At 46.7% G+C, this 24,221-nt stretch overlaps 1 protein-coding gene across 2 annotated transcripts; it reads right to left on the reverse strand.

Annotated features, from left to right (window-relative positions):
• Positions 1–1,912: 1,912 nt before the first annotated feature.
• On the reverse strand, positions 1,913–8,427 carry nr2e1 (nuclear receptor subfamily 2, group E, member 1). 2 transcript variants are annotated; one of them, XM_056294945.1, is made up of 9 exons: positions 8,367–8,427; positions 4,928–5,073; positions 4,311–4,398; positions 3,755–3,990; positions 3,132–3,278; positions 2,792–2,888; positions 2,488–2,637; positions 2,192–2,297; positions 1,913–2,075 (listed from the first exon to the last, which is right to left on the reverse strand). In XM_056294945.1, the coding sequence occupies exons 1-9, from the start codon at positions 8,425–8,427 to the stop codon at positions 1,913–1,915; spliced, it is 1,194 nt and encodes a 397-aa protein (XP_056150920.1). The 2 variants fall into 2 exon arrangements, with proteins under 2 accessions (XP_056150920.1, XP_056150921.1); XM_056294946.1 differs by having other exon boundaries at positions 8,400–8,424.
• Between the last annotated feature and the right edge of the window lie 15,794 nt (positions 8,428–24,221).

Here is a 24,221-nt window from a genome sequence, read left to right on the forward strand (position 1 = left end):
AAGGTCTTCTGAGCTTGGTCTACCATGTTAACCACAATGACTGTTTCTTCTTCAAACTTGTTGTGCCTGCCGTCTTCCCCGTTTGGCTGCTGCACGGTGGAGACGTCAGCCATATTTGTCCTTCCCGGCAGTGACAGTTCAAATGAGCAGCTATAAAAGGCTCACGGGTGTATTTACATGTAAATCTTCAGGGTTGTAGGTTTAAGGTCTTTGGGCTACAATGGGGGTATTTGGTAAATTCCCCCCAACTCTAACCTGAGCCAAAGGGCAGTCTTAAAAATTGTTATTCAAAGATGACACCTTCTTAGTTGAGACAATTCATCGTACGCAAGAATGGATTTCAACTCTTAGCTTTGTAAAACCCCAGCTAGTGGTGTTTATATCTGCGCTGTATGGGGGGAAAAAACCACTGCAGTTGAGTATTTTATTCGCCTCATATGTCATTACAATTCTGATGTATTCTTAACACCCCCTTTTGTTTTGTACAACAGAAGGCAAACGTTACAGCCAACAAACGGTTACAAGTGCTGAATATTGGTTTGTCCGGTGTTAGTGTCTAACTTCACAAAGTCGATCTATATATATATATATATATATGTATATATATATATATATAAAATATGTATAAGCATTTTAATGCTGCTGCTGCTCAGGTTTGGACACGCCCACACACGTGACATGACAGACGTTACCAGGTCAACACAGGAGGGCGGAAGTCTTTATAGTTACAGTGTAAGAAGACAACTTTGAAAAACGTCTCTGTAATTCCTGTGGGGTGGGGGAAGGGTCGGCACCTCTTCGTTGTTGTGGTTTTTGTTTTTGTTTTTGCAGCTCCGGCGTTTGGTTTCAGCACTGGGCCGGGCGGGACAGCGACCATCAGCCCCGCTCCGCCGCGGTTTAACACCACGCCTCCTCTTTTTGGTTTCCTCCATCGGGATTGAAAGTAGCAGTTTAGATTAGAAGGGCATTGGTCGACAAGCTCATTGGTCTTACAGACACTGAACAAAAGAAAAAAAAACTCGGCGAGACAAAGTTTCTCCGACAAAACGCGTCGTGCAGGTGCTCACCCCCCCAGTCTCCCAGCAGTGAACCGGTGTAGGGTGCACACGTCCTCTCCGGGCCTCACCCCCCCCCCCCCCGGAGTCTCCCAGCAGTGAACCGGTGTAGGGTGCACAAGTCCTCTCCGGGCCTCACCCCCCCCCCCGGAGTCTCCCAGCAGTGAACCGGTGTAGGGTGCACAAGTCCTCTCCGGGCCTCACCGCCCCCCCCCCCGGAGTCTCCCAGCAGTGAACCGGTGTAGGGTGCACAAGTCCTCTCCGGGCCTCACCCCCCGGAGTCTCCCAGCAGTGAACCGGTGGAGGGTGCACAAGTCCTCTCCGGGCCTCACCGCCCCCCCCCCCGGAGTCTCCCAGCAGTGAACCGGTGTAGGGTGCACAAGTCCTCTCCGGGCCTCACCCCCCGAAGTCTCCCAGCAGTGAACCGGTGGAGGGTGCACAAGTCCTCTCCGGGCCTCACCACACGGCAGGTTGTTCAGCATCTGTACACTCGATTCTACTCTGGAAGTTTACAGGCTATGTTTTACTCTAGAGCAAATGTTATGAGACTAACTGGTGAAATCCGGCTGTTTCACAGTCTTTATTTCTTACAGCGGAGCTTATTATGTGCCTTACTGGGCGATTTCTTTAACCATTTACATAAAAAATGTGGTCATAAACACAAACAGCCCTGGGATATGAAACGACTCTGTGGATTGCTTCTCTGTTTTTTTTTTGTTTTTTTTTTTTTTGATGGGAGTTTTTTCCAGACGTGTGTGTGTGTATATATATATATATATATATATATATATATATATATATATATATATATATATATATACACACACACATATATAGATGAGCTCTGTGACAGGGACTCATATATCGCTGGACTTGTACATGTCAGAGAGGAGTCTGGTTATTGGGACGTTGCCGATCGTCTTCTTGAAGAACACCTCCTCAATGGTGGACGGGCCCACCGAGCGGAGGGCTGGCAGCAGCAGGAGCAGCTTCCCAAAGCGGCACGGCTGGGTGGGGTACCTGAAATGGGGTCAAGAGTCCGAATAACTTAGTCGGTTTTTTTTCCCTTTCTCTACATTGATGGAAAAACACACACGCATGCACAAGCGCGCACGCGCACACGCACGCGCACACACCTGGTGTGTATGTAACTGTTGAGCGTGAGCTGCGCCTCGTCCTGTAGCGCGGCGATGGCGCTGGCGTTGCGGAAACTTCTCAGCTCAGTAGCGCCGTGGGTCGGGACTGGGTGGAGAAAGGGACATGGGAGACGTTCACAACCCACACTATTACCCCTCATCCATCCACAGAAAAGAGAGGGGGAGGGGGAAACAGGTTCAAATGCATTGGGCGACAAAAACGTCACTGACAAAAACTGTAACTGACGAGTGTACGTGAAAGGTACCTGACAGAGGGAAAGGTGACTTTAACTGACCGGCTTTGAACGTGACGATGCACTTGAGACAAGCGAACTCGGTGGCGTCCAGACGCATCTGCCGGAACCTGGTGACCACCTCCTGCAGCGCCTGAATTTCCGAGATGATCTTGTTCAGACGCTGCGACTCCGTGTTGTCCGTGTTCATCCCTATGGATCATTATGGCAGAGTGTCTTGACATACATAACACATGCATCGTAAGCATGTTAAGTATCAAAATGATCCGAGTCCCACCCAGCCTGTGAGGACCCTGCTACTCTGTAGGTAAGCCTTGTCAAGGCAAAAAAAAAAGAAAATACAAACCGGAAACGGCAAGAAGAGTGTTGGAGTCCACTGGAATGGCCCACTGCGCGATGCCCAGAACAAACAACTCCCTCCAGGCGTCCTCCAACAGGATCAGCTGTAAAACGGATTACCTCAGTATATCTTATAACGCCTATAACTAACAGGACCCCTCATTGTATACTATACTCTGTCATGGAAACGATTTGCCCTCCTTAGATCCAAGGGGAAAGTAACAGGATTATGCAAACTCGTGCGTAGAATATGACAAATTGTGCACGACCCATAACTATAAAGCCCCCCCCCCCCCCAATTCTCATGATGTCCGCTATTAGAGCAGGATATGGGCCCACGTGCCTACCTGGTCAGACAGAGGGAGCGTGGAGAATGCCGGGACACTTTTGGCCCACTTGATGCTCATGAAGAGGAGGCGCGCGGCCGACTCGCACACGGATTCCGTCGCCACCTCGTAAAGGTACACGGGGGTGCCACTGACCTCGTGAGGGTACTGCGTGGGGACGAACGTTGAATTAAGCTACGTAATTGCTGTTACCACCATCTCTCCCTCCCTTTCCCTCTCTCTCCCTCTCATCATCATCATCATCGTCATTATAATTAGATGGGATATGGGTGAAATTAATCATATAATCCCAGTGAAAAACGCACGAGCTGGGACTGTTGGATCAATAGCATGTCAGCTGTCAAACGTCTCAGACGTACAGACACTAAATAGAAACGTACCCGTTGCTTGATTACAGTGGAGTTGCCCCCCCCCCCAAAAAAGTGGACCTTTTGACTTGGAGCACAGATGCCTCATTCAACCTGGGTACGAATTGCTCTCGCCTACCAAAACTAACGTAATCATTTCATGCTTAAAAACGTCCCGTTCTCTTCCTGGGGTAACTCCAGTATGGTTTCAGGGAACACACTTTAGTTGGGATTGTTTGGTTGGACCCCCCCCCCCCTGGGTCTACGCCCATGTACCTTTGGTGTGGGCTGTGCCAGACCCACTATGGCCTGCCTCTCCGGCGTCGTGGCTACGGCGCTCATGTCCAGGTTGTGCGGCTCCAGCTGCGTGACGGTGGTGAAGAATGGCGGCCCCGGCAGAGAGGAGCCCGAGAAATGGGCCGACGAGCCGTTCACCTCTTTGTGCCCTCGGAAATACAGGGCGACTTGTTTGCGGATGGTGGACGTCCTGGGCCCCCTCTCGTGCTGCACGGCTGTGAAATGGGAGAAGAGGGACAAGACCATTCATTCAGTCACCGTCTCCGGAGTGAATGCCTCGCGCATGGAGTGGTCTGCATGCGGGGGAGTCAGATGCGGGGGAGTCGGCAGGGAGGTGAATAGCCGCGCTTCTCACGCACCGCGGTTAGCAATGCAACTTGTGTTATGTTCGCTGCGCTCCGGCTCATTCCCTTCAACACCCCCCTTCTTTTTTTCTTCTTCTTTTTTTTTTTGCAGCCGACTCCACCACCTCCAATCGAGACGCCACTGCGTGGCGGTCTCTAGCCAAAGTGATGATTCAATTAAGTCCATTTACCGTCTTTATTCATGTTCACTTCCAGACACTTTTTCAAGCGGCACGCTCGGCATTGGTTTCTGTGAGTTTTGTCCACAGGGCAGCCCCCCTACACAGAGAGAGAGAGAGAAAGAGAGAGAGAGAGAGAGAGAGAGAGAGAGAGAGGAGGAGGAGGGAGGGGGGTGTCGAGAAACATGGAGGGTTATAGTTTCGAGATAAAATTCGCACAACAGTAAGAACCGCATTGTCATTATCCTCCCAGGACGCCAATCTGCAGGTGAAGGATCATGTCATCGTCATAGTCGCCCACTTGGTCTCCTGCGGCCGGGATGCGGTCTATACGGGGGAGGGGGGGGGATAAGTAGCCTATCCCGCCCACTGGCGGCTAAATCCGCGCCTCAGTGTCATTACATTAGATTGGATTACACCTGATATATTAAAGCAGCACCGTGTTGAGCCCTTTAGTTAATGGCCCAGAGACGACACAATTAGGCTTTCCTCGAGGGAGACTCGGAGCAGCCCGCAGGGGAAACCAAACCGGTTTAAGAAAAAAAAAAGCAGTCAGAGCTCAAGTAGACGGCGAGGAGGCCTGTGATTGATTTTTTTTTTTCCTGGAGGGAAAACTGAAAAGGCCTCACCTGAGAGCCGGATTTGCAGACGTAGGTCCTGTTCCTGCGGATGCTCCTCTTGAAGAAGCCCGAACAGCCGTCACAGGCGTACACCCCGTAGTGTTTCCCCGAGCTGCGGTCCCCGCACACTTTGCACGGGATGTCCAGTATGCGACCTGCAATGGCGGGGGGCGGGGGGGTACATTCAATCAATCAATCAATCAATCAATCAATCAATCAATCAATCAATCAATCAATCAATCAATGTGCATTTTATATAGCGCTTTTTTTATGGCTGCAACAGCCACTCAAAGCCACTCATTCGCTTTAACAAAGGTGTTTTAACGGGTCTATAAAGTGAGCTGTCTCGCGGTAAGGCCCTCGCACGTGGGGTACATCTGCTTCTTTTCATTCGTTGGTCAATACCGTAACGACAATTAGCGGACGTTATTTTGCACAAAAAAATTTTTTTTTTTAAAATGCTGCTAGTATATGCGCGACAGATGCACGCATAGCAGACTTGCGCAGTGCGGTTCCCGTCTCGCGCCCATGCACACATGTTGCACGGGCCCGCATGGGAATCCCGTGCGCACGTTACACAAGTCGACACGTCATACGCGCATTCTCTAAGACAATGCGCGGCGGCGCACAATGGAGACATTAGGGGGAAAGTGTTAACTTAATGATTTTGCCCATTGAAGCTCGTCTGACTGCCTCGATCTCGACAAGCTGCCAAGTCCCCTTCATAATGGGACTCGACAGCTGCTTTATCCCGCAGGTCTATAGGGCCGGGGATTAGGCAGTGACACGGCACCGACTCGTTTCACCGACTCCAATGAAGTGTATGTAAATCGACCCCGGGCTAGATGAAGGGAAGAAGGAAAAAATGTGATTTTCTTTTTCTTTTCTTTTTTTAAGATTTTGTATTCAAATCTATTAAAAAGAGGTATATTTGTACGCATATGAGGGACTCTCTTTTTGTGTGTGTGGGGGGGGGCATCTATGTAATTACACTGACGTTTTGCCACCTGCTCATTGATTCACCAGTGACCCGTCCGATAGGGTAGCATGGGAATTCACGTGTAAGCGGACAACACCAAAACAAGCCGCAGCTCCTGCGACCCGACACGGCACCGGCCGCCAGGGGGGGAGGGAGGGAGGGAGGGGGCCTCCACGTTCATATCAAAACACATATAAATACGCTGCCGTGTCACCAGAACAACCTCCAAATTTTAATTCCGAGGCCCCCCTGCGTGACATTTTATTCCGTCAGTGGGAGACGGAGTCACGTGACACCGCGCGCGCACACATTAACGCGCGTGAAAGCGGTAAGATAGGCCGAACCCGCGGACTTTTCTTAACAAACCGCTACTGTCCAACACACTTCGGGTTCACACGCTCGTCTTTTTTATTTTACTTTCTTTCTTTCTTTCTTTTTTTTAGTGCACCCACTCGCTGTTGCGTCAACTGCGTCAAAAAGTAACGAAGAAGAAAACAGACGCGTTTAGATATTACAGAAGAAAACCAATAAGATGCAGAGTAAGATGTAGAGTAAGATGCAGAGTAAGATGAAGAGTAAGATGCAAAGTAAGATGCAGAGTAAGATGAAGAGTAAGATGCAGAGTAAGATGCAAAGTAAGATGAAGAGTAAGATGCAGAGTAAGATGAAGAGTAAGATGCAGAGTAAGATGCAGAGTAAGATGAAGAGTAAGATGAAGAGTAAGATGCAGAGTAAGATGCAGAGTAAGATGAAGAGTAAGATGAAGAGTAAGATGAAGAGTAAGATGAAGAGTAAGATGCAGAGTAAGCTGCAGAGTAAGATGCAGAGTAAGATGAAGAGTAAGATGCAGAGTAAGATGCAGAGTAAGCTGCAGAGTAAGCTGCAGAGTAAGATGGGGGACGTGTTTCCTCCGCAGCTACACGCTGACATGTCATGCAAGCTACCAGGCCGGCTATTAGCATCGAACCAGCAGCTTGCTTAAAACAACTGGAAATGATCTTTACTGACTGGAGGGAATACTGGTCTGACACGTCACGTCGGAGTGGACTTGCAAGACCAAAACATGAATGATATGGTTAGGATAGCTGTGTGTGTGTGTGTGTGTGTGTGTGTGTGTGTGTGTGTGTGTGTGTGTGTGTGTGTGTGTGTGTGTGTGTGTGTGTGTGTGTGTTTGTGTGTGTGTGTGCATGCGCGTTGTAATTTAAAACACGTTTTCTTCTCTGACATGAAGCTATTTGTTGGAAACGAAATAATTCGGTGTTGTCAAATCCCCCCCGCCGATTATTAGACAAATTAAAATCTGTAGCTGCTGGAAGTCAATTCAAAGGTTTTAATAATCAAACGAATAAGTTAATTACAGGATCGGTTCACATGTATCAGACGGGGATTGTTGTAAAAGAGGCCACCTGAACAACATTATAGGATATAATATATTATATATTTTACTTTAGACATCACATCCTTTTGAAAACAATGCTGAATGATTTTTAAATCATGAATTACAACAACTTGTCATTTCATGCATGGACACACTAGCAGTGTGTGTATATATGTGTGTGTGTGTGTGTGTGTGTGTGTGTGTGTGTGTATATATATATATATATATGTATGTATGTGTGTGTGTATATATATATATATACACACACACACACACGCATATATATATAATATAAAACTTTGTTAAAAGAAACACTCAACGGCAGGGAAAGTGCTCAACAAATAAGGAGCAAAATAATCCAGTGAGTCAAGTAAATTCTTTATGAGACAGTACATTGTGCTGTCTCATAAAGAATTTACTTGACTCACGGGAATATATATATATATATATATATATATATATATATATATATATATATATATATATATATATATATATAATATCCAGTGAGTCAAGTAAATTCTATATATATAAGTAAATTGTATATATACATATATAAAATGCAGTGAGTCAAGTAAATTCTTTATGAGACAGTACAAGCCTGTATATATATATATATATATATATATATATATATATATATATATATATATATTCTGTGCATTATATTGAGAGATGAAGAAGCATTTATTAAAAGTGTTAAAAGAAAACAGCTGCTATGTAATTCAATACAAATCATTCATTCACGGATGATGAAACCTTTTTTCAGATGGTGTGTGCATTAGAAAAGTAAAAGTACTCTTCACATTAATATAATAATAATTAATAATAATAATGATGATGATAATAATAATAATAATAATTAATAATAATGATGATGATGATGATGATGATAATAACTGCCATACAGGCAGTGTGTGATAAAACGAGGATGCATGTAAGAAGCAGCCCACTGGGCCTGTGTTTGCCTGCAGTATGTATTTATTAATATGTCCACCGGTAAATAAAATTCATATCCTGTCCAACAGGTGAAACTCTGGCCTGTAACCGGATGTCTTGGTGAACAGAGTGAAGGGAAACGTGCTACTTACTTGATTTGACATTCAAAATATCCAAACAGCCACTTGTTGAGCCGCCGGATTTGCTCATCATGGACGCGCAACTTGACGATGACGATGATGATGATGAGGATGATGAAGTTCAGAAAGCGGCTCAAATCTTCCTTGCTGAGAAGAATAAAAGTCACCGGCTGTAAGGCGGGCCGAGGTCAGGGGACTGGCGTGGCCGGGATGAGGTGGCGGCGTCCCGGCCCTAGACGGGTGCCGGAGCTGGATGTCGGGTGGCCGCGGTGCCGTCGGAGGCTTCCGGGTCACAGCGGCTCCTGGACGGGCGGTGGAGAGCCGCGGGGCATCGGACTCTGTAACCGGGGCGCACAGCCTCAGCGGCAGCGCTGCAGCCGGTGCAGCGACCCGGGATGAAAAAACCAACAAAACCCCAAAAAGTTGAAAAAAAAAAGAAAAAAGAAAAAAAGGGCTACTTGATGTGCCGGGCGCGTTCAAACGAGTCTGGTTAAAAAAAAACAACAACAAAAAAAACCAAAACCAAAACCAACAAAGTAAGTGTGGTACGAGAGGCAGAACCGGCTCCAGCAGGTGCTGGGTACGAGACTTGATCCGAACCAGCAGCCGGCGTGACTTACTGCTGCCGAGCCCCGCGTAAAGCCCGGGGGAGACTGAGGAAAAGTTTGTGGGGAGGCGGAGGGTGCAGAACTCCGCTTTCCTTCGCCCATTTGGCTTTCCTCTGCTCTCTACTCCCAACTCCTGCGCCGGCGTGACGTCATCGGACAGAAGGGGCGCTCGTTAGGCCAGTGAGGTGAGGAGGGGACGGTGCTGCGGGGTTGCAACATGTGCCAAACAAACACTTGTTGCGCATAGTATTTTTTTGTTTGTTGCCAATATGACGCTTTTGCTCATTCCTCACAATAATAACAATGATAATAATAATAATAATAAGAAGAAGAATAAACTCACTTTTTTGCAAGTGTCGTATATTTGGCAGTTTGATCTGATCACATTCCAGCTTTCACTTTTCTCTCTCGCGCAGCACTGAACAGGGTTTTGTGCAGCTGTTGATTTTCTCTTAAATAGCCGCTAAGACGCGTTTAGCGCTTCTTCTTTTTATTTTTTTTTTACTTCGTAGCCACCCGAGCCCAGGCAACACCGGATATGGTGATCGGCAAAGTTGCTCGGACTTCACGTGGACAAGAGGTCGGCGTGGCATGCGTAACTTAGCTGATGTCAAGAAGGCGTGTCACTCAAACCTGCTGCGGTTTCTTCCTCCGCCTTTCCTGTGTCTCCGCTGGTAAGGGGTCTGTCTGTCTGTCTGTCTGTCCGTCTGTCTGTCTGTCTGTCTGTCTGTCTGTCTGTCTGCCTGTCTGTCCGTCTGTCTGTCTGTCTGTCTGTCTGCCTGTCTGTCCGTCTGTCTGTCTGTCTGTCCGTCTGCCTGTCTGCCCGTCTGTCTGTCTGTCTGTCTGTCTGTCTGTCTGTCTGTCTGTCCGTCTGTCTGCCTGCCTGTCCGTCTGTCCGTCTGTCTGTCTGTCTGGCTGTCTGGCGCACATGGGGGTCTCACTGGGGTGCAGCGGGGCGTCTGTCCACCCGAGGAAGGAGCGGAGATGACGGGATATGGGGGGGGGGATGATGGGGGACATAATGGGGGAGACGGGGGGGATGGGGGTACACCCGTCCACCCTTCATTGACACCCTGACCTTGACAGCTTGCTGCGCTTTCGTCCGGTAACTCCAGAAATCCATATTCTGGTTTTAATTGTGTTCATTCCCACGGTGCACTGGGGGCCATATGGACGCGGAAAGTGTCGATTTAAACGGGCGAGGGCGGGGCAGAAAGGCGTAGTTAATTGCAATTAGCCATTGTTGTGTCTTTCAACCTTATCAGAACCTTTTGCCGCACAGATGAATCCAGCGCCTTAACGAGCACCGCTTAAACAGCCCATACATGGGCGATGAATCGGTGAGCAGTTTATATCGGCTGGTTTATATTGGCTGGTTTATATCGGCTGGTTTATATCGGCTGGTTTATATCGGCTGGTTTATATCGGCTGGTTTATATCGGCTGGTTTATATTGGCTGGTTTATATTGGCTGGTTTATATTGGCTGGTTTATCTCGGCTGGTTTATATCGGCTGGTTTATATTGGCTGGTTTATATCGGCTGGTTTATATTGGCTGGTTTATATCGGCTGGTTTATATCGGCTGGTTTATATTGGCTAGTTTATATTGGCTGGTTTATATCGGCTGGTTTATATCGGCCTATGTATATTGTGTTGACTGGTTTCATACAAGCGCACGATGGGGACTTAACGCATGTCGAAGGATGCGAAGATGAGCGCAACTTTTATCTTTCATCAAATATTAACAACGTTACTTCTGTATAAGTTGTGCTTTTAAGCATGTGCAAGTGTGCGCGCGTGTGCGTGCGTGTGTGCGTGCGTGCGTGTGTGCGTGTGTGTGCATGTGTGTGTGTGTGTGGGCAAGGGTGGGGGATGAATGTGGCGAATGTGCAAGCTAATCTTCTTAACTCGTTCTAATCCTCGTCATTCACTGATAGCCTTTACACAAATATAACCAACATCATAGCTGGCCGAGTTGCTTTCTCTCACTTGTTTTGTATTAGTGACTCTCTTCTCCTCCAACAGTCAATGAAATATCGTTACAAAAGGACCGGTGGGTTGTGTAGCCTGCAGGGTCCCCCCCCCCCCAGCTTGGCGGCATCAGTGTGCAGCTATTTAATAGCGTCTTTTAAAGTTAAGAAAGAAAGTGAGGATCCTTTACACGCACATTACCCAGGACAACATGCGCGGGTCCATTACAGGCAGCACACAAGTCAGGACGAATATATATATATATATATATATATATATATATATATATATATATATATATATATATATATATGTGATAGCAATAATGAGTTATTAGTATCTAATTCCGAAATGACAGAATGTGCTGAGGTATTTAACTAACCAGGCGTAAACCAAGTGGCTTTGAGGAGAAGTCACCAGGCGCCACAGAGCCAATGTAACGAGGAGAGTCAAATACAATGTAAAATGTAACGAGGAGAGTAAAATATAGTGATAAGAGTAAACTATAATGGGAGAATTGAAGCCTCCTAAAGGCCTTCCTTTAAAACAGACCAGCACAGGCTGCAGACAGGGCCGACGAGGTGGCCTGGTTGAATTTCAAACAAGCCTCAAATACAAAAAAATAAAAATAAATAAATACAAACAAACAAACAAACAAACAGAACAAAAAAAAAAAAACCTGACTCATTTCATCACCGACGGACATCGGACGACGATGACGACAACAACGACTGCGCGTAAAAGCCTAAAGAAGGCTGTTCATTGGGAGATTAAGTCTGCTTGAACCACCTCGGCAGATTCGGTATCTGCCGAGACCGGATTGGTCTGAAGCCGTTTGTTGTGGAGTGAAATATCATCACGTGCTGTCAAATGAGAGCGGCGGGGGAAAAGGAAAAGTATAAGTTTCAGCACCACGGACAGTTCTGCAAACGACTGACGACACCGAGGGTCTACCTGTCCAGATGGAAACCCGGGCTCACACAACAACAACAACAACAACAACAACAACAAATATGCATGTATGATTTCCGATCGTTGAATTATTTGGTTTCTTTTACTTTTATTTACTCACGCATCCCCCCTCCCCCCCATTCATCTTGGACGATTCTCTGCAGGCTCACTCCTGAATGCTTTTACATATGAAGCCATTTGATAAGGAGGGCTTAAGGACTTGCGGAGGACATTTGATAGCTACACATTTCATTTAACAAAAACCAACATATCAATTAATCTGGACTGGTAAAGTGCTGTTACTACTACTGTACATGTACAACGATCCACAACGACATTATTAATTACACTTGGTTATGAACCAGCAATAAGCATCAGGATACAACTGGGCAACGGGCCAAGACGCTGACAACCTATGATAAAATGCTAACATGCTACTTACTGCTGGAGGCTTTTACCCACAATGCCCGACAGTACCGTGACTGCACATATGTTACAGGATTGTTGACACCAATGGGAACTAACCCCCCCCCCCCCCCGCCCTGGCCTCAAGTCAAGTGACTGCCAGCACCTCCGCCACCCTATATGACCTCCTACCACATAGCAGGACTGTCCCTCGTCAGGTGTAGGAGTCCAAGCCCCGCCTATAAGGCCCAGGCCAGCAGCTGCAGGGCACAGAAAGTTGCGTCATTACAGTCCGCTTTTATTTGGCCTGATCTGGACGTGGACATGAGTCAGTGTAATCACAAACGCTCACTCACATTCTTATACACTCCGGGAGGAAATCCGTGCACACCTTAAACTTTAAGTGCACGTGGGCGCACTCACACACACACACGCACACACACACACATGCACACGCGCGCACACAGTGCAGTCAGTCTCACTCATGAGGGGTTCGAAAAAAGACCCAAACCCAAACCCACAAGTCGGTGCAGTGGACGCTCTGACAAATCTATTTGGGGCAAATTGTCAGTGAGAAACTTCCGCTCGAACTGCCCTGGACAAAACTGGCTGTTGGGGAGAGCAAATCCCGCTGCATGTGGGTGGGGACAATGGGGGCGAATGTGTTGATGTGCGGCCGGTGGCTGGGGAGGGACAATGGACGGATTAGTCAGTCCCCTGGCTGACTGATTTGAGATGGCTCCTCTGAGCCTCTCACCGTGGGGAGTCCCATTGTCCTGCTCCTGATTCCCACTTCTCACAAACTCCAAACAAAAGTCAATCTCTTTCTCAAGGGGGGAAAAATATCGACCCATGTTTCAGCTCGGGAAAGTGACTCAAAAACTTATTTGCCAGAGAGACGTCTGACTCCCTAACTCCTCTTCCACCCTTCATGGGTGTTTTTTCTCTCTCTTTCTTTCCTTCCTCTCCCTCCTTCTGCCTTCGCCCACTTCATTTGCGGGTCTTTATTGCGTGGCGGTGGTTGGTGGAAAGTGGGATGTTGAATGATCCCGGTCGCAGCAGTTTTTCCAGACTTGAGTGGGGCTGAGGCACCTGTCGGAGGCTTAGAGACGGCTTTGCGGCCCGGGTCATTAATATTAAAATATACAGAGATGCAATCACGGGCCGGTCTGAAATCGTTCTGATGTCGCCCCTGGGTTCCCCTCTGGACGGACCTCTGCTTTCAGTCACTCGTGAAGAGCCTTCTTTTCTTTCCTTTTTTTCTGTCTTCTCTCTTTCTTTTCTCCCCCTGAAAAGACTCGTTAACAAATTATGACAGCTGAGTAGAGGGGCTTAGGCTGTTCACACTGCAAAGACAAACATGTGAGAGCCGATGGATGTGATGGGGATGTGACGCCGCGGCGCGGCGCGGCGCGGCGCGGCGCGGAGGAGCGCTCGTTCTGCTCGTTTGCACGACTTCATCCGAGCGGTGTCAGTGTGTCGGCCCCGCGTGTCCAGCCCGCATTCCTCCAACCGTGTCAGGGCCAACCGGAGTTGCGCAACCAGGTTTCAGTCAGTCACGTCAAATTAAGTTGATACCGCTCTCATGTTACTCCTGCAGATGCAGGCCTGTCATGCTACGAAATAACGAGGTGTCGGGGAGGATAATCCTGTGGAAATTACAGGGCGCCATGGAGGCATGTATACCTTGTATCCGTTCTGATAAAAGACAGCAGAAAATCCAGGAGCTGATCAAATTTAGGATAGTTAACGGCGTATAAGAGAGGGATGCTTGCGGGTAAGAATAATGTAAAATAAAAACACAACAACAACAACACTTCGCATTACATACAGATACAGAGGGAAAGACTGCGACAAACAGTAATTGATGAAGTCACAAAATTAATTTTTGGGCAGGGTCAATATGCACCATCGAAACGACCAGTTAACCGATTAATTATGCAAAACAATATCATGCCCTTTGATTTCATTGACTGCACATTACTGCACTACATTAGCCCCTCACATGGGAGAAGTTTTACAGCCGTGGGGGCTCATCCTTTGAGGAAGAGGAGGACCATCCTCCCTAAAATTTCAGAGAAATATAAACTTCCAAGAGAAAAATAAATACTAAAATACCGACAATACTAATATTTTAACACTTCGAAGTCACAAAAATCGTCTCCCCGTGTCAAACGACTGACAACACCCCTACTGCAATTGAAAATTACTGTACGGAGGTCCGACCTCCCCAAGCCGCCCACTGATGTCCATTAGAAACAGTTGTTAGTTAGCCCAGCGGCTAGTGAGTCCTGGCTCTTAACCTGGGGTGAACGGCACTAAAGGCGGATGAGGCTCTCGATCTGGATTTAGCGCGTAACATCAAAGAACCAATCAGCGGAGCTGTCTGCGCTGGTACCTAATCGGAGATTTGAGAGAGGGGGCGATCAATGATGTCATGTGTCGTCTGTTATTAGCTAAAACACGTAAAATTATGCTCCAACGGAGGACGTCCTCCCTAACCAATCAACAACCAGAATATAATACTGCCATCGCGTTGGTCCAATCATAATTTCCAAATTTTAAGGAAGTAGACAACTTTTGCTTTAACTTATCACTATGAAGTAAATGTTGATTGCACGGTGTAATGGCTATAGAACAATGACACCATTGGCGTTTTGGTTGGTTCTCTATAAGTCTCGTTTTCACTACGCAATTCCGTCTGCCACCGGTCGTGATTTTCCCCGGCAAATCGATTTACGGCACAGGAAGTGCGTCAACCGCCCAGTAGCGGGCTAGGCCATGGCGAACAGTGGGACAGTCGAAGTAACCGTGGAAAATCTACCCGGCGAAAGAAAAAGAACCCAGCGGACGGAGGAGGCAAAGAAGGCGAAGAGGGAGAGTGGTAGAAGAATAGATCAAATAAGAGTGAACCACGGACGGGCATTCACTCGATGGAGAGGGCTTCGGGACTTGAGAGGGTTCAAAACCCAGCATTATTGCCACTGGATCAGTAAGTAACACAACCTGCCTTAATACTCCTTCGGCTCTACAACCGGATGTTTTACTCTGCCTTTATCATAGCACCGAGATCGGGGGTTCTTCTTCAAATTGGGATTCTTACGTTTGTTTCTGGCTTTGGACAGTTGCCAGGCTGCGAGAAACCGATCCGGTTGTCTTTGCGACAGAGGCGCAAACAATAACACCGCTTGGAAGGGGGGGGGGTGACTGACTGTTGAAAAGTGGTCTACAGCCGCTTTCATCTGCAGCTCTACCACTGTGTTGTAGTGAGAGTGACCAACTGGCAGTACAGCGATCAATAGATTCATTTGGTAGTATATTAGAAAATAAATTATAACTTTTAAACACATCACCAAAAAAAAAGAAATTTTATTTAGGCCTTTTCAACAGTCAAAATTTCATTTTTTCCAGGTTTACATTTCGCTTTTTTTTAATCTAGCACTGACAATAGCCACTCTGAAAGGGTTCATAGCTCAATTTAGTTCCCCCCCATTGCTTTTTCAATCACTGTTAAACTGCCAGAGCCTGAGTTGTGTTGATATTTTACTGACTAGACTTCCTCTGACCTTACAAGAGCCAAAGAAGACAGCCAGCCTTTACTTCTCTCTTGCTCCCGAAAGACTGGATGCACAACAGGCCTCACCGCAGATATGAAGGTAACCTCCCTCCCAACATGTAAAGTTAGACAACACAACTCATAACACACTTCATTTTTGCTTTGTTTTTGATAATTACAGAGGTTCTTGGTTTTTGTAAAATTAAAAAAAAAAAAAAAAATTGTTTTTAACAAATCTTGTAAGCCATTGTTTACTTAATTTTTCGTGTAACACAAGAAATTAGAGATAAGTAGCCAACTAGTGTAAAATAACATGATGTCATGGGTTGGTTTTCCTCCTGTCCTCCCCAATATTTTGTGTCCCCAGCCACCACCGTTTCACAGCGTGGCTAAAGCCACATCCCAGGACAGACGGGTGATGGTGAGATGATGTGGTACATGTCTGCATGGACTTATTCAACAGTAAGTGGAGTGGATTGAATCAGACACCAGTTTCATGACTCTATTATATTTCCATGTGTTGAACATGCCGTCGTCAGAGAGATACCAGTTGAGTTTGATGAAAGGGGAAAGAAAATTTCCATTCAAAAATGCTGAAAGTAAATTAAAGTGGACATGCCCTCGAACTGAATATATCAAAAAATTCCTATACTTAACGGGATGCGCGTCATTTGTTCAAATTCAGTTGTCAAGGGTTCACTTGGAGGTTTACGTGACTTATGCAGCGATTTAAGCTGTGGTTTAAACAGTCGTCAGAAATAAAACATTGTGTCGTCTGTCAGAAGTATCGTCAACAAACAGTACTTTGGCTTGTATTAAGTTTTCCTGATCTGCTTTACAGCACTGATTTCCAAATCAAGTGGACATGAAGTGAAGCTGGTCTTCAGCATTTAGATTCAGGCATAATGAGCCACTGGAAATTCATACGAGATATTTCATGCTCAATCTGCAAAGAAGTTGGATCATCCAGCTGCAAAAATCAGGTATTATGTTATGGCAAAAAATTTTAAGGCTGAAACAACTTAATTACAATTAGATCATTAAAAGGCATATATGTTTTTGCAGTGTGCATGCATAGACCTGCATGGACACACATGCAGGCACACATGCACACACAAACACATACCATGTCTCCCTATACTTGTGGGGACCCCTCATTGACTACATTCATTCCCTAGTCCTTAACCCTAACCTTAACCATCACAACTACATGCTTAACCTTAACCCTTACCCTATCATTAACCCTAAACCCAAGTCCTAACCCCTAAAGTGGACCATTTTCCTCATGGGGACCCATAATATGTACCCACAAGGTAGGTGATTTCAGGTTTTTCTGTCCTAGTGGGGACATTACAAAAACCTGGTACACACAAATGCGCATGCACCATGTCTGTATCACTGTCTTTGAACTGAAGCAGCCTGAACGTCATCGCATCCATCATGACCATTTCAGAGTTCATCTGGAGCTCCTCTGTCAGAGACTGACTACAGTCGGTCAGCCTTTCTGTAGCAGCTTTGTTTCTCCAGACAGTTGTAAGCAGTCAGTCAGTTGTGTTTCTGCCGTGGGTTTTGCCAAACATTTATCCTTCAGGGACCAGGGCTGCCTCCACGGGACAAGTTTCAAACATCGTCTGGGGGTCACAGTTTCCCTTTGGCATTAACCCTGAGGGACCTCACAGCACAGGAGCTGTCACCAGGAACCTCACACTCAGTTAGTAGCTCTTAATACACATGCAAGCAGACATATAAGCATAGAGCACGACAACCATCTGCACCAGCCCTGTTTCTAGTCTCATTGGTTGCTGCAGGATCAGCTAATGTTCCCTCTTGTCAATCCTCTTGGATTGTGTTTAGACTTGACTGGATAATATTTGATATTAAACAAATGATGTAGATGCAGATGCTTTGATATTTCACACTTTGCACCAGATGTAATGCAAGCATTGACATGGGTTAGTGAGTGTAAGGGTATCCATACAGGTGTGCTTGTTTGTGTGTGTGTGTGTGTGTGTGTGTGTGTGTGTGTGTGTGTGTGTGTGTGTGTGTGCGTGCGTGCGCGCGCACCTGTAAGCATCAGTTGTGCTGAGGGGGTGTGTTTCAATTGGTGTGTGATGTTTGAGTGTTAAAGAGAATGAGTGTGGGCCCCTCTATTTTTACACATGTTGTTGTAATTGCGTGTGATCGACTGTATTTACGGTAACAATTAAGTTTAAGTTGTGTCGGTAATTGCAGCTCAGCTGAGAAAAAAATACGTAATGTGAAAGCCAAACAGCTATAACTTGCCATAATGTGGAAGTCAAAATGAGATTATACTCTTGATTCATAAGCTAAATGTGAAAAAATTTTGAAAACATGCAAATTGCATTCAAACTGCAGCAGATAATGATGACATTAGCACTTTGATAGCGCTGTAAATGCTGCCAACTACCATCACGCGTCTTAAAGACATGAACCCACTGTCTTTTTAGGGTGAGGATCAGGAGTGCAGAAAGCAGCCGGGAGGTGCAGATTCCTTTAAAAAAAAAAACCCTTCCCAGACAATGATGGGGGCAAAGGCACTCATTTTATCTTACATTCACTCCTTTCTCCATCCTCCACCACACCACCCAGTAGCTCAGGGCTCTCCCATCCTCAAATTCCCTCAAAGTTTCAGATACTAACAATTCCACAAAGCCCAGATGCTGTCCTTTCGCCGCCCCCCCCCCCCCCCGCCCCCACGCCCCTTCGGCCCAGAGCTATCATTCATAACCTCTCTGTGGAGCTGGGAGTGAAAGAGGTGGGACAGGGGAGGGAGAAGGGGGAGCGGAGAGCAACATGGCAGCTTATTTAGAAGACTTCCTTTATTGGAACATGTGCAAGCAGTTCACTCACAAAGGACTTAAATAGGATATTTTCTGTTCCCTATAGTTGCCTTCCCCTTTTAAGTGCCGAAGCAAAAAAAAAAAAAAAGAAGAAGTAAGTTTACAACTCCCTCCTCAATGGGGGCTCTTCACTCTCAGGTTGCGGGGACCTGAGTGACCTAGGAAAGTTAATTAGGAGGTGAACAAAGAGCGAGCCGGAGCAGAATGCCTCGCCTCTCCTCCAGCCAAAGATGTCATCCATTAATTAGGAAAATCTTTAAGGTGGCCTTATTGAATTTACAGAAAGCCCCGCGGTTGGCGGGCAACAGTTTTTTGATCAAGCCCTGACTCAAACAATGCCTTTCTAGGGGTTAAAAAAGAAGAACAAGAAGAAGAAGGGAGGAGAGAGCGAGAGAAGGGGGTGGGGGGCGTACGTATGGGTTTGCAGTACAGTTTAATGGGTGGGTGGGTGGGAGGCTGCCGATTGTGACAGCTCAGATTCACATGGGTATGGGGGGGAATAGTTTGGGGATGATGTCATGCAAAAGCAACCTGGGGGCTTGGGAAGTGGGAAGGAGGGAGCACTGAGCTTGAGCCACAGGGGCCACTCAAAGTTAACATCGCTGCCTGCATCTGGGCCAAGTCCTTTTCTTCTGAGCTAGGAGAGGCTTTTCCTGAGCGCCAAACCTCCCCAGAGCCCTGTTCACAAATCAGAGCATGCTTCACAGCTAACCCTTTGCTAACTGACTAGCTAGCTGCCTTTGCAGTCTCTCCCCGGCCCACCGTGATTCAGTCAATGCTCTTCTTTTCCGCCAGTCCAGATTTCGTGATTGCATGCAACACTCACATTATGGACAGATATACAAAATGTCCTCATAACGTCGAATTCCAAGATTACTTAGATACGTAAGCATTTTAAAAAAATCCCAACAAAATAAACCTGTTAGGGTACAGCCTTACTTTATAAAAAAATAAAATTCAATTTCTGATTCTGATCCAATTTGGTTTTGAGTTATCAAAAGTCATTCTGTATCATTTTTTCCCTCTTTTGTGTGGCTCTGCGAGAGAGAAAAAGAAAGAAGATTGCCCATTTCTATGTAGAATAACCTGCGGCCATCTTCATGTTTTCAAGCTCTTTGACATTTCCAGCAGCAATAAGTTGAGGCAATTTTCCACATTATTTAGTTTAGCTCCATTTCAGAAGCAGGTGTTATTCAAAATAGAAAAAAAATCCAGTGAAGCTAACTTGTTAGAATAATATATTTTTAAAAATATCAGCAGAGGTGCCATAGCTGCAGAAATCCAAAGCATCCCAAACTTAAAGCAAATTATAAACACTTGGGGAGGTATCAACTTTAGCTGGTAGCGGTGTTTACTGTAGCGCTGCTGCACCATGATGATGACGATGATGATGACGAAGAGCAACGGAAAACACCAAATACCTTCAGTGTTTCACTAGTAAGGTGGATACTGAGTCACGTGCCTAGTATGCGCGCATGCGTACACACGCAAACCTGCCCCATCCGGGCGGCTCGTAAATCGGACTCTCCCCCCCTCCCCCCTCCCCACTCCCCCCTCCTGTGTAGCCTACTAATGGGAGGGGAGGGCCCGAGTGTTTTGTTACTTGTCAGAAACAATCACTCCCCGGGCCATTACATTTACAGCACGTCGTGTTTTAAATTGGTGTAACGCACTGAGCCCCGGGAGGGAGGGGGGGGGGTGGCACCGAGGGGGGAAGAGAAACGACTTTCCCAGCATTTTGTTTTTTTTGTTTTTTTTTTTTTTTTTTTGGTTTATCTGCGACGCTGCTGCAGTCAAAAAGGGGAGAGAAAAAAAAAAAGGTCGGGTGTCCTAAAGTTGAAGCAGAAAACATTAGCAAAGCAAGAGTCATGACGCGTATAAGAAGGAGCCACGGCTTCACCTTGGTTATACGTGGAGCGATATGAAGGCTCTGGTTAACGGGAGTAACACGCATTTATTTACCGCGGGCCGATGCGCCTCACAGCTCACCCCCCCCCACCCCACCTCCTTGTTCTCCATCCGTGGGCCACCCGCCCTCTCGTTCTGTTTGGGCGCTGGAGGTTGTCAGTCGGGGTTTATGTCCAGTTCAGTGGAGCTGAAAGAAGTCAGTTTCTTGTCTTGTTATGAAGCAAGACGTCTCTGCCTCTCCGTCGGCGGGAGCGGCGAGAAGTGTTCCCGGCGAGCAGGGAGAGGAGAGCGCCATGCCATCTCCGGAGACGACCAGCGGCGACGAAGTCAAAGCCGCCTTTGTGTGCCTTCTGCTGGCTGACTGTTTGTTAATTATCCCGTCTGTGTGTGAGAGGACCCGGAGTCCGAGAGAGATCCAACAAACCAGCCGACGGAAGAGTGCACCACAACATAACGTCAACAAAGATTAACTTCTGAAAGTGAAAACCGAGATGCCTGTTGGTGGAAGAGACAGAAGAGCTCTCTCTCGCGCGCTCTCTCCCTCTCTCCCCCTCTCTCTCCCTCCCTCTCTCTCTCTCTCCCCCTCTCTGTAGAGTGCACTTCTCTGGAGTCAAAATGTGTCTCCTGTTGCTTTGACTGCAACAGCAAAGAGCAAAGACTTTAACACCTGTGGGTCTGAGCAACACGTGGACAGACACACACACAACACCATCCTCATCCTCCTCTTCATCATCATCATCACCGTCATCATGCTGCCTATGAGTGATGAAAATGAAACTCATTAGAGACCCCAATCATTCAAGCATTCCCCACACCCGCTTTTAATCAAGAGTTCCCAATTTCGCAATTAGACAGGGGAAAGTGAATTTGGGAGCACCGGTCCCTCCTGCTCTCTGAGCCCTTTCACGGCCGAGGCCGTAAAAACTGACAGACGGCTCTCCGCGCTCGCACCACCGCCTTTCAGGGCGCCGCATACGCATGGCGCAGAATAGGCCTGCCTTGATCCGCGTCAATTGTCATGCCGGGGCTCTGGGGCACTCTGGCCGCCAGTAGTGGGCGAAGTCAGGGCTAATCCCTGGAAAGGGAATCACGGGAGAAGAGAAAAGCAACAATAACCAAGTCAAGCGTAAAAAATGAAAGCGAAATCTCTATTATCACTCACTGCGATTCCCAGCCATGTAGATAAACTCGGGCTAGTTTGTGATTCGAGTCAGACGCGGAGGGAAGACTATGGGGTCGCTGTGGGTTGGGAGACTCACACGACGAAAAGGGCAATATTCCGGAGAGAGGGGCCTCGCGTTTGGAAAAGCCCCCTCACATCCCGACATAACCATTAAATGCAGTCTGACTTTATGCTGTATAGAGAGGGGAAAACGAGAAAAGAGGCACAGTTCTCCGATGAATGAATGAGGTTTTGGTGGATTAGGGACGGCCCGAAGGATGAAGAATAACTTATGCATAACTTTACAGCCATTCTCCCCCCATTTCACTTGTAAGGGCCAAGTTTAAGGCTGAACGGGTTTAAGTTAACCCTTGCTGACATCCAGTTTCGCATATTTGGTGACGTCTAGCCTAATAAAGGGATGGATTCATATCACCGTTATGGAATAAAACACAATACACATGTGGGCCGACTGCGCATGTGTGGAAACTGCTTCAGTGTGGGTCAGTGGGTCTTCTCCCCGTTTCGTAAACACGTGAAAGCCCTGCATGGCAATGGGTTGAGAGACCTGTGCGCGGTGGTCTCCCAGTGCATCTATTTATATTTCCCCCTCCCTAGACTAAGTAGGATAGTGTTCGCTCACTTGGATGGAGCATATCTCTCCAATTAGATTAAAAGGAGGTTTTACGAGTGAGCCTCATCACCCTGCTGAAGAACCCTCCAAGCGGTGGGAGACTCTTTGTAAGCCTTAATTAGTGATTTTTGTCCTGGTTTCTCCATCACTGCTGTAGTTTACCATATGCTAATGAAGTCATCTTAAAGTAAATGGTCATCTCAGATTTAATGATATGCCGGTTTTACTGTTGATTAGGTGGTGGAAAGAGAATCATGGAAACGTGTATAGGCTACTGAGTCTTTACATGACAAGAATAGAATTTGGAGTTTTATTGTGTCATATATATATATATATATATATATATATACTCATAGCCAATGAGGTTATTGTCATTTCGTTAGTCTCACACTAGTCTCACATATAAATGGTTGAATCAGTATTGCTGCTGTTCTTGGACAAGATATTATTATTATTATTATTATTGTTACTCATTATCATTATTATAATTATTGATGTTGTGGTTTTTGCTTGGCCGTGTTTTTTCCCTTCAAAGACATATCGTCCATATTTTTGTTACAATAAAAAGCAATGGCCATGGAGAAAAAATAAAGCAGTCTTATGACGATATGAGGCTAGAGCTTGCGATTACCCCCCGGGATCCAAACGGGAAAAATAAAGGGGCGAGACACATCTGAACAATTAGTTGCACTCTGGACAGGAGAGGAAGTGGAGTAGCCTACTATTAGAGGCCAGAATCCATCCAGAGAAACCCGCCACATTTGCCACCACACTTGTGCGCGTGCGCGTGGCGTCAGAATAGGCCCTGATCCCACGCGCGTCCTCCCCCTTATCTCCATTAGGCTCTGATGACTGCCGAATTGCTGCGGCCCGCGAGTTATCAAGAGCCACTAATTTCGCATTAAAAACCATTGACTGCTGTCGCTTGATTCAAGGGTTTTTTACACCATTATCACAATCAGAATTTGTGCCCAAATCGTTTATCTTGACTCCGTGATTATTTGCTCTGAGCCACGCGCACGTTTGAAAAATTGTATGGTGTCAAAACCGCACGGCGGTAAATAATGAGGAGGCAGGCAGACCAGGAGGTGCAGCCATCCCCACAACACACACACACGCGCACGCACACACACACGCGCGCACACACGGGGTAGGTCTAGCTTGCTTTCAGTTAGCCAGTAACTTTAAAAAAAGAAGTATGCTTTTAGGTGATAGACAGAGAGAGAGAGAGAGAGAGAAGGTATGTAGGGAGAGAGACGAACGGTCTTTGTTTTTGTTGACTAATTTCACTTCTACTCTGAAGCGCACCTGCTATGCTGTCTCTCTGACATCTTTGCCTCGATCCTTTTAAATACAGAAAAAGGCGAAATTCGGGTGAGATTCCGGCCCTCTGCTATACAGTATATGTGTCTCGGCGTCATGCCAAGCATAGATGCCGGGTAGAAGCGCTTCTTGGACTCTATAAATAGAGTTTGTTTGAGGCGCTCTTTGGATGGGGATACATAGACGTACACAAACTCCGACGCGTGATGCCGAAATGCGGCGGAGTTTGTATGACCACGCCATGACATGACAGGCATTTTAATCTCCGAAAGAGAATGCCTCGGCGTTGTGTTATGATTTTTATGTCTACATAAATGACATGTTCCCTTTCCCCCCCACATTTCCCGTGTCCCAACTTCTTAAGGGGAGCTCAACGGTCCGCTCCCGTCCTCCCCCCAGCACAACTCCGGCGTGAACGGGATCTTCCACTCTCGCGATATTTTAGCGAACATAACGTCACGTGGTCACACGGAGAGAAACAGGAAGCG

The sequence above is a fragment of the Lampris incognitus genome, chromosome 15 (genome assembly GCF_029633865.1).
Source record: "Lampris incognitus isolate fLamInc1 chromosome 15, fLamInc1.hap2, whole genome shotgun sequence".
NCBI classification, from domain to species: domain Eukaryota; kingdom Metazoa; phylum Chordata; class Actinopteri; order Lampriformes; family Lampridae; genus Lampris; species Lampris incognitus.

Excerpts from the sequence above, each read along its gene's own strand:
- nr2e1 (XM_056294945.1), bottom strand. The coding sequence starts at position 8,427 with ATGATGAGCAAATCCGGCGGCTCAACAAGTGGCTGTTTGGATATTTTG. Across the intron at positions 2,298-2,487 it reads CATCGTCACGTTCAAAGCCG|TCCCGACCCACGGCGCTACT; the intron begins GTCAGTTAAAGT and ends TTCTCCACCCAG. Across the intron at positions 2,076-2,191 it reads AACAGTTACATACACACCAG|GTACCCCACCCAGCCGTGCC; the intron begins GTGTGTGCGCGT and ends ACCCCATTTCAG.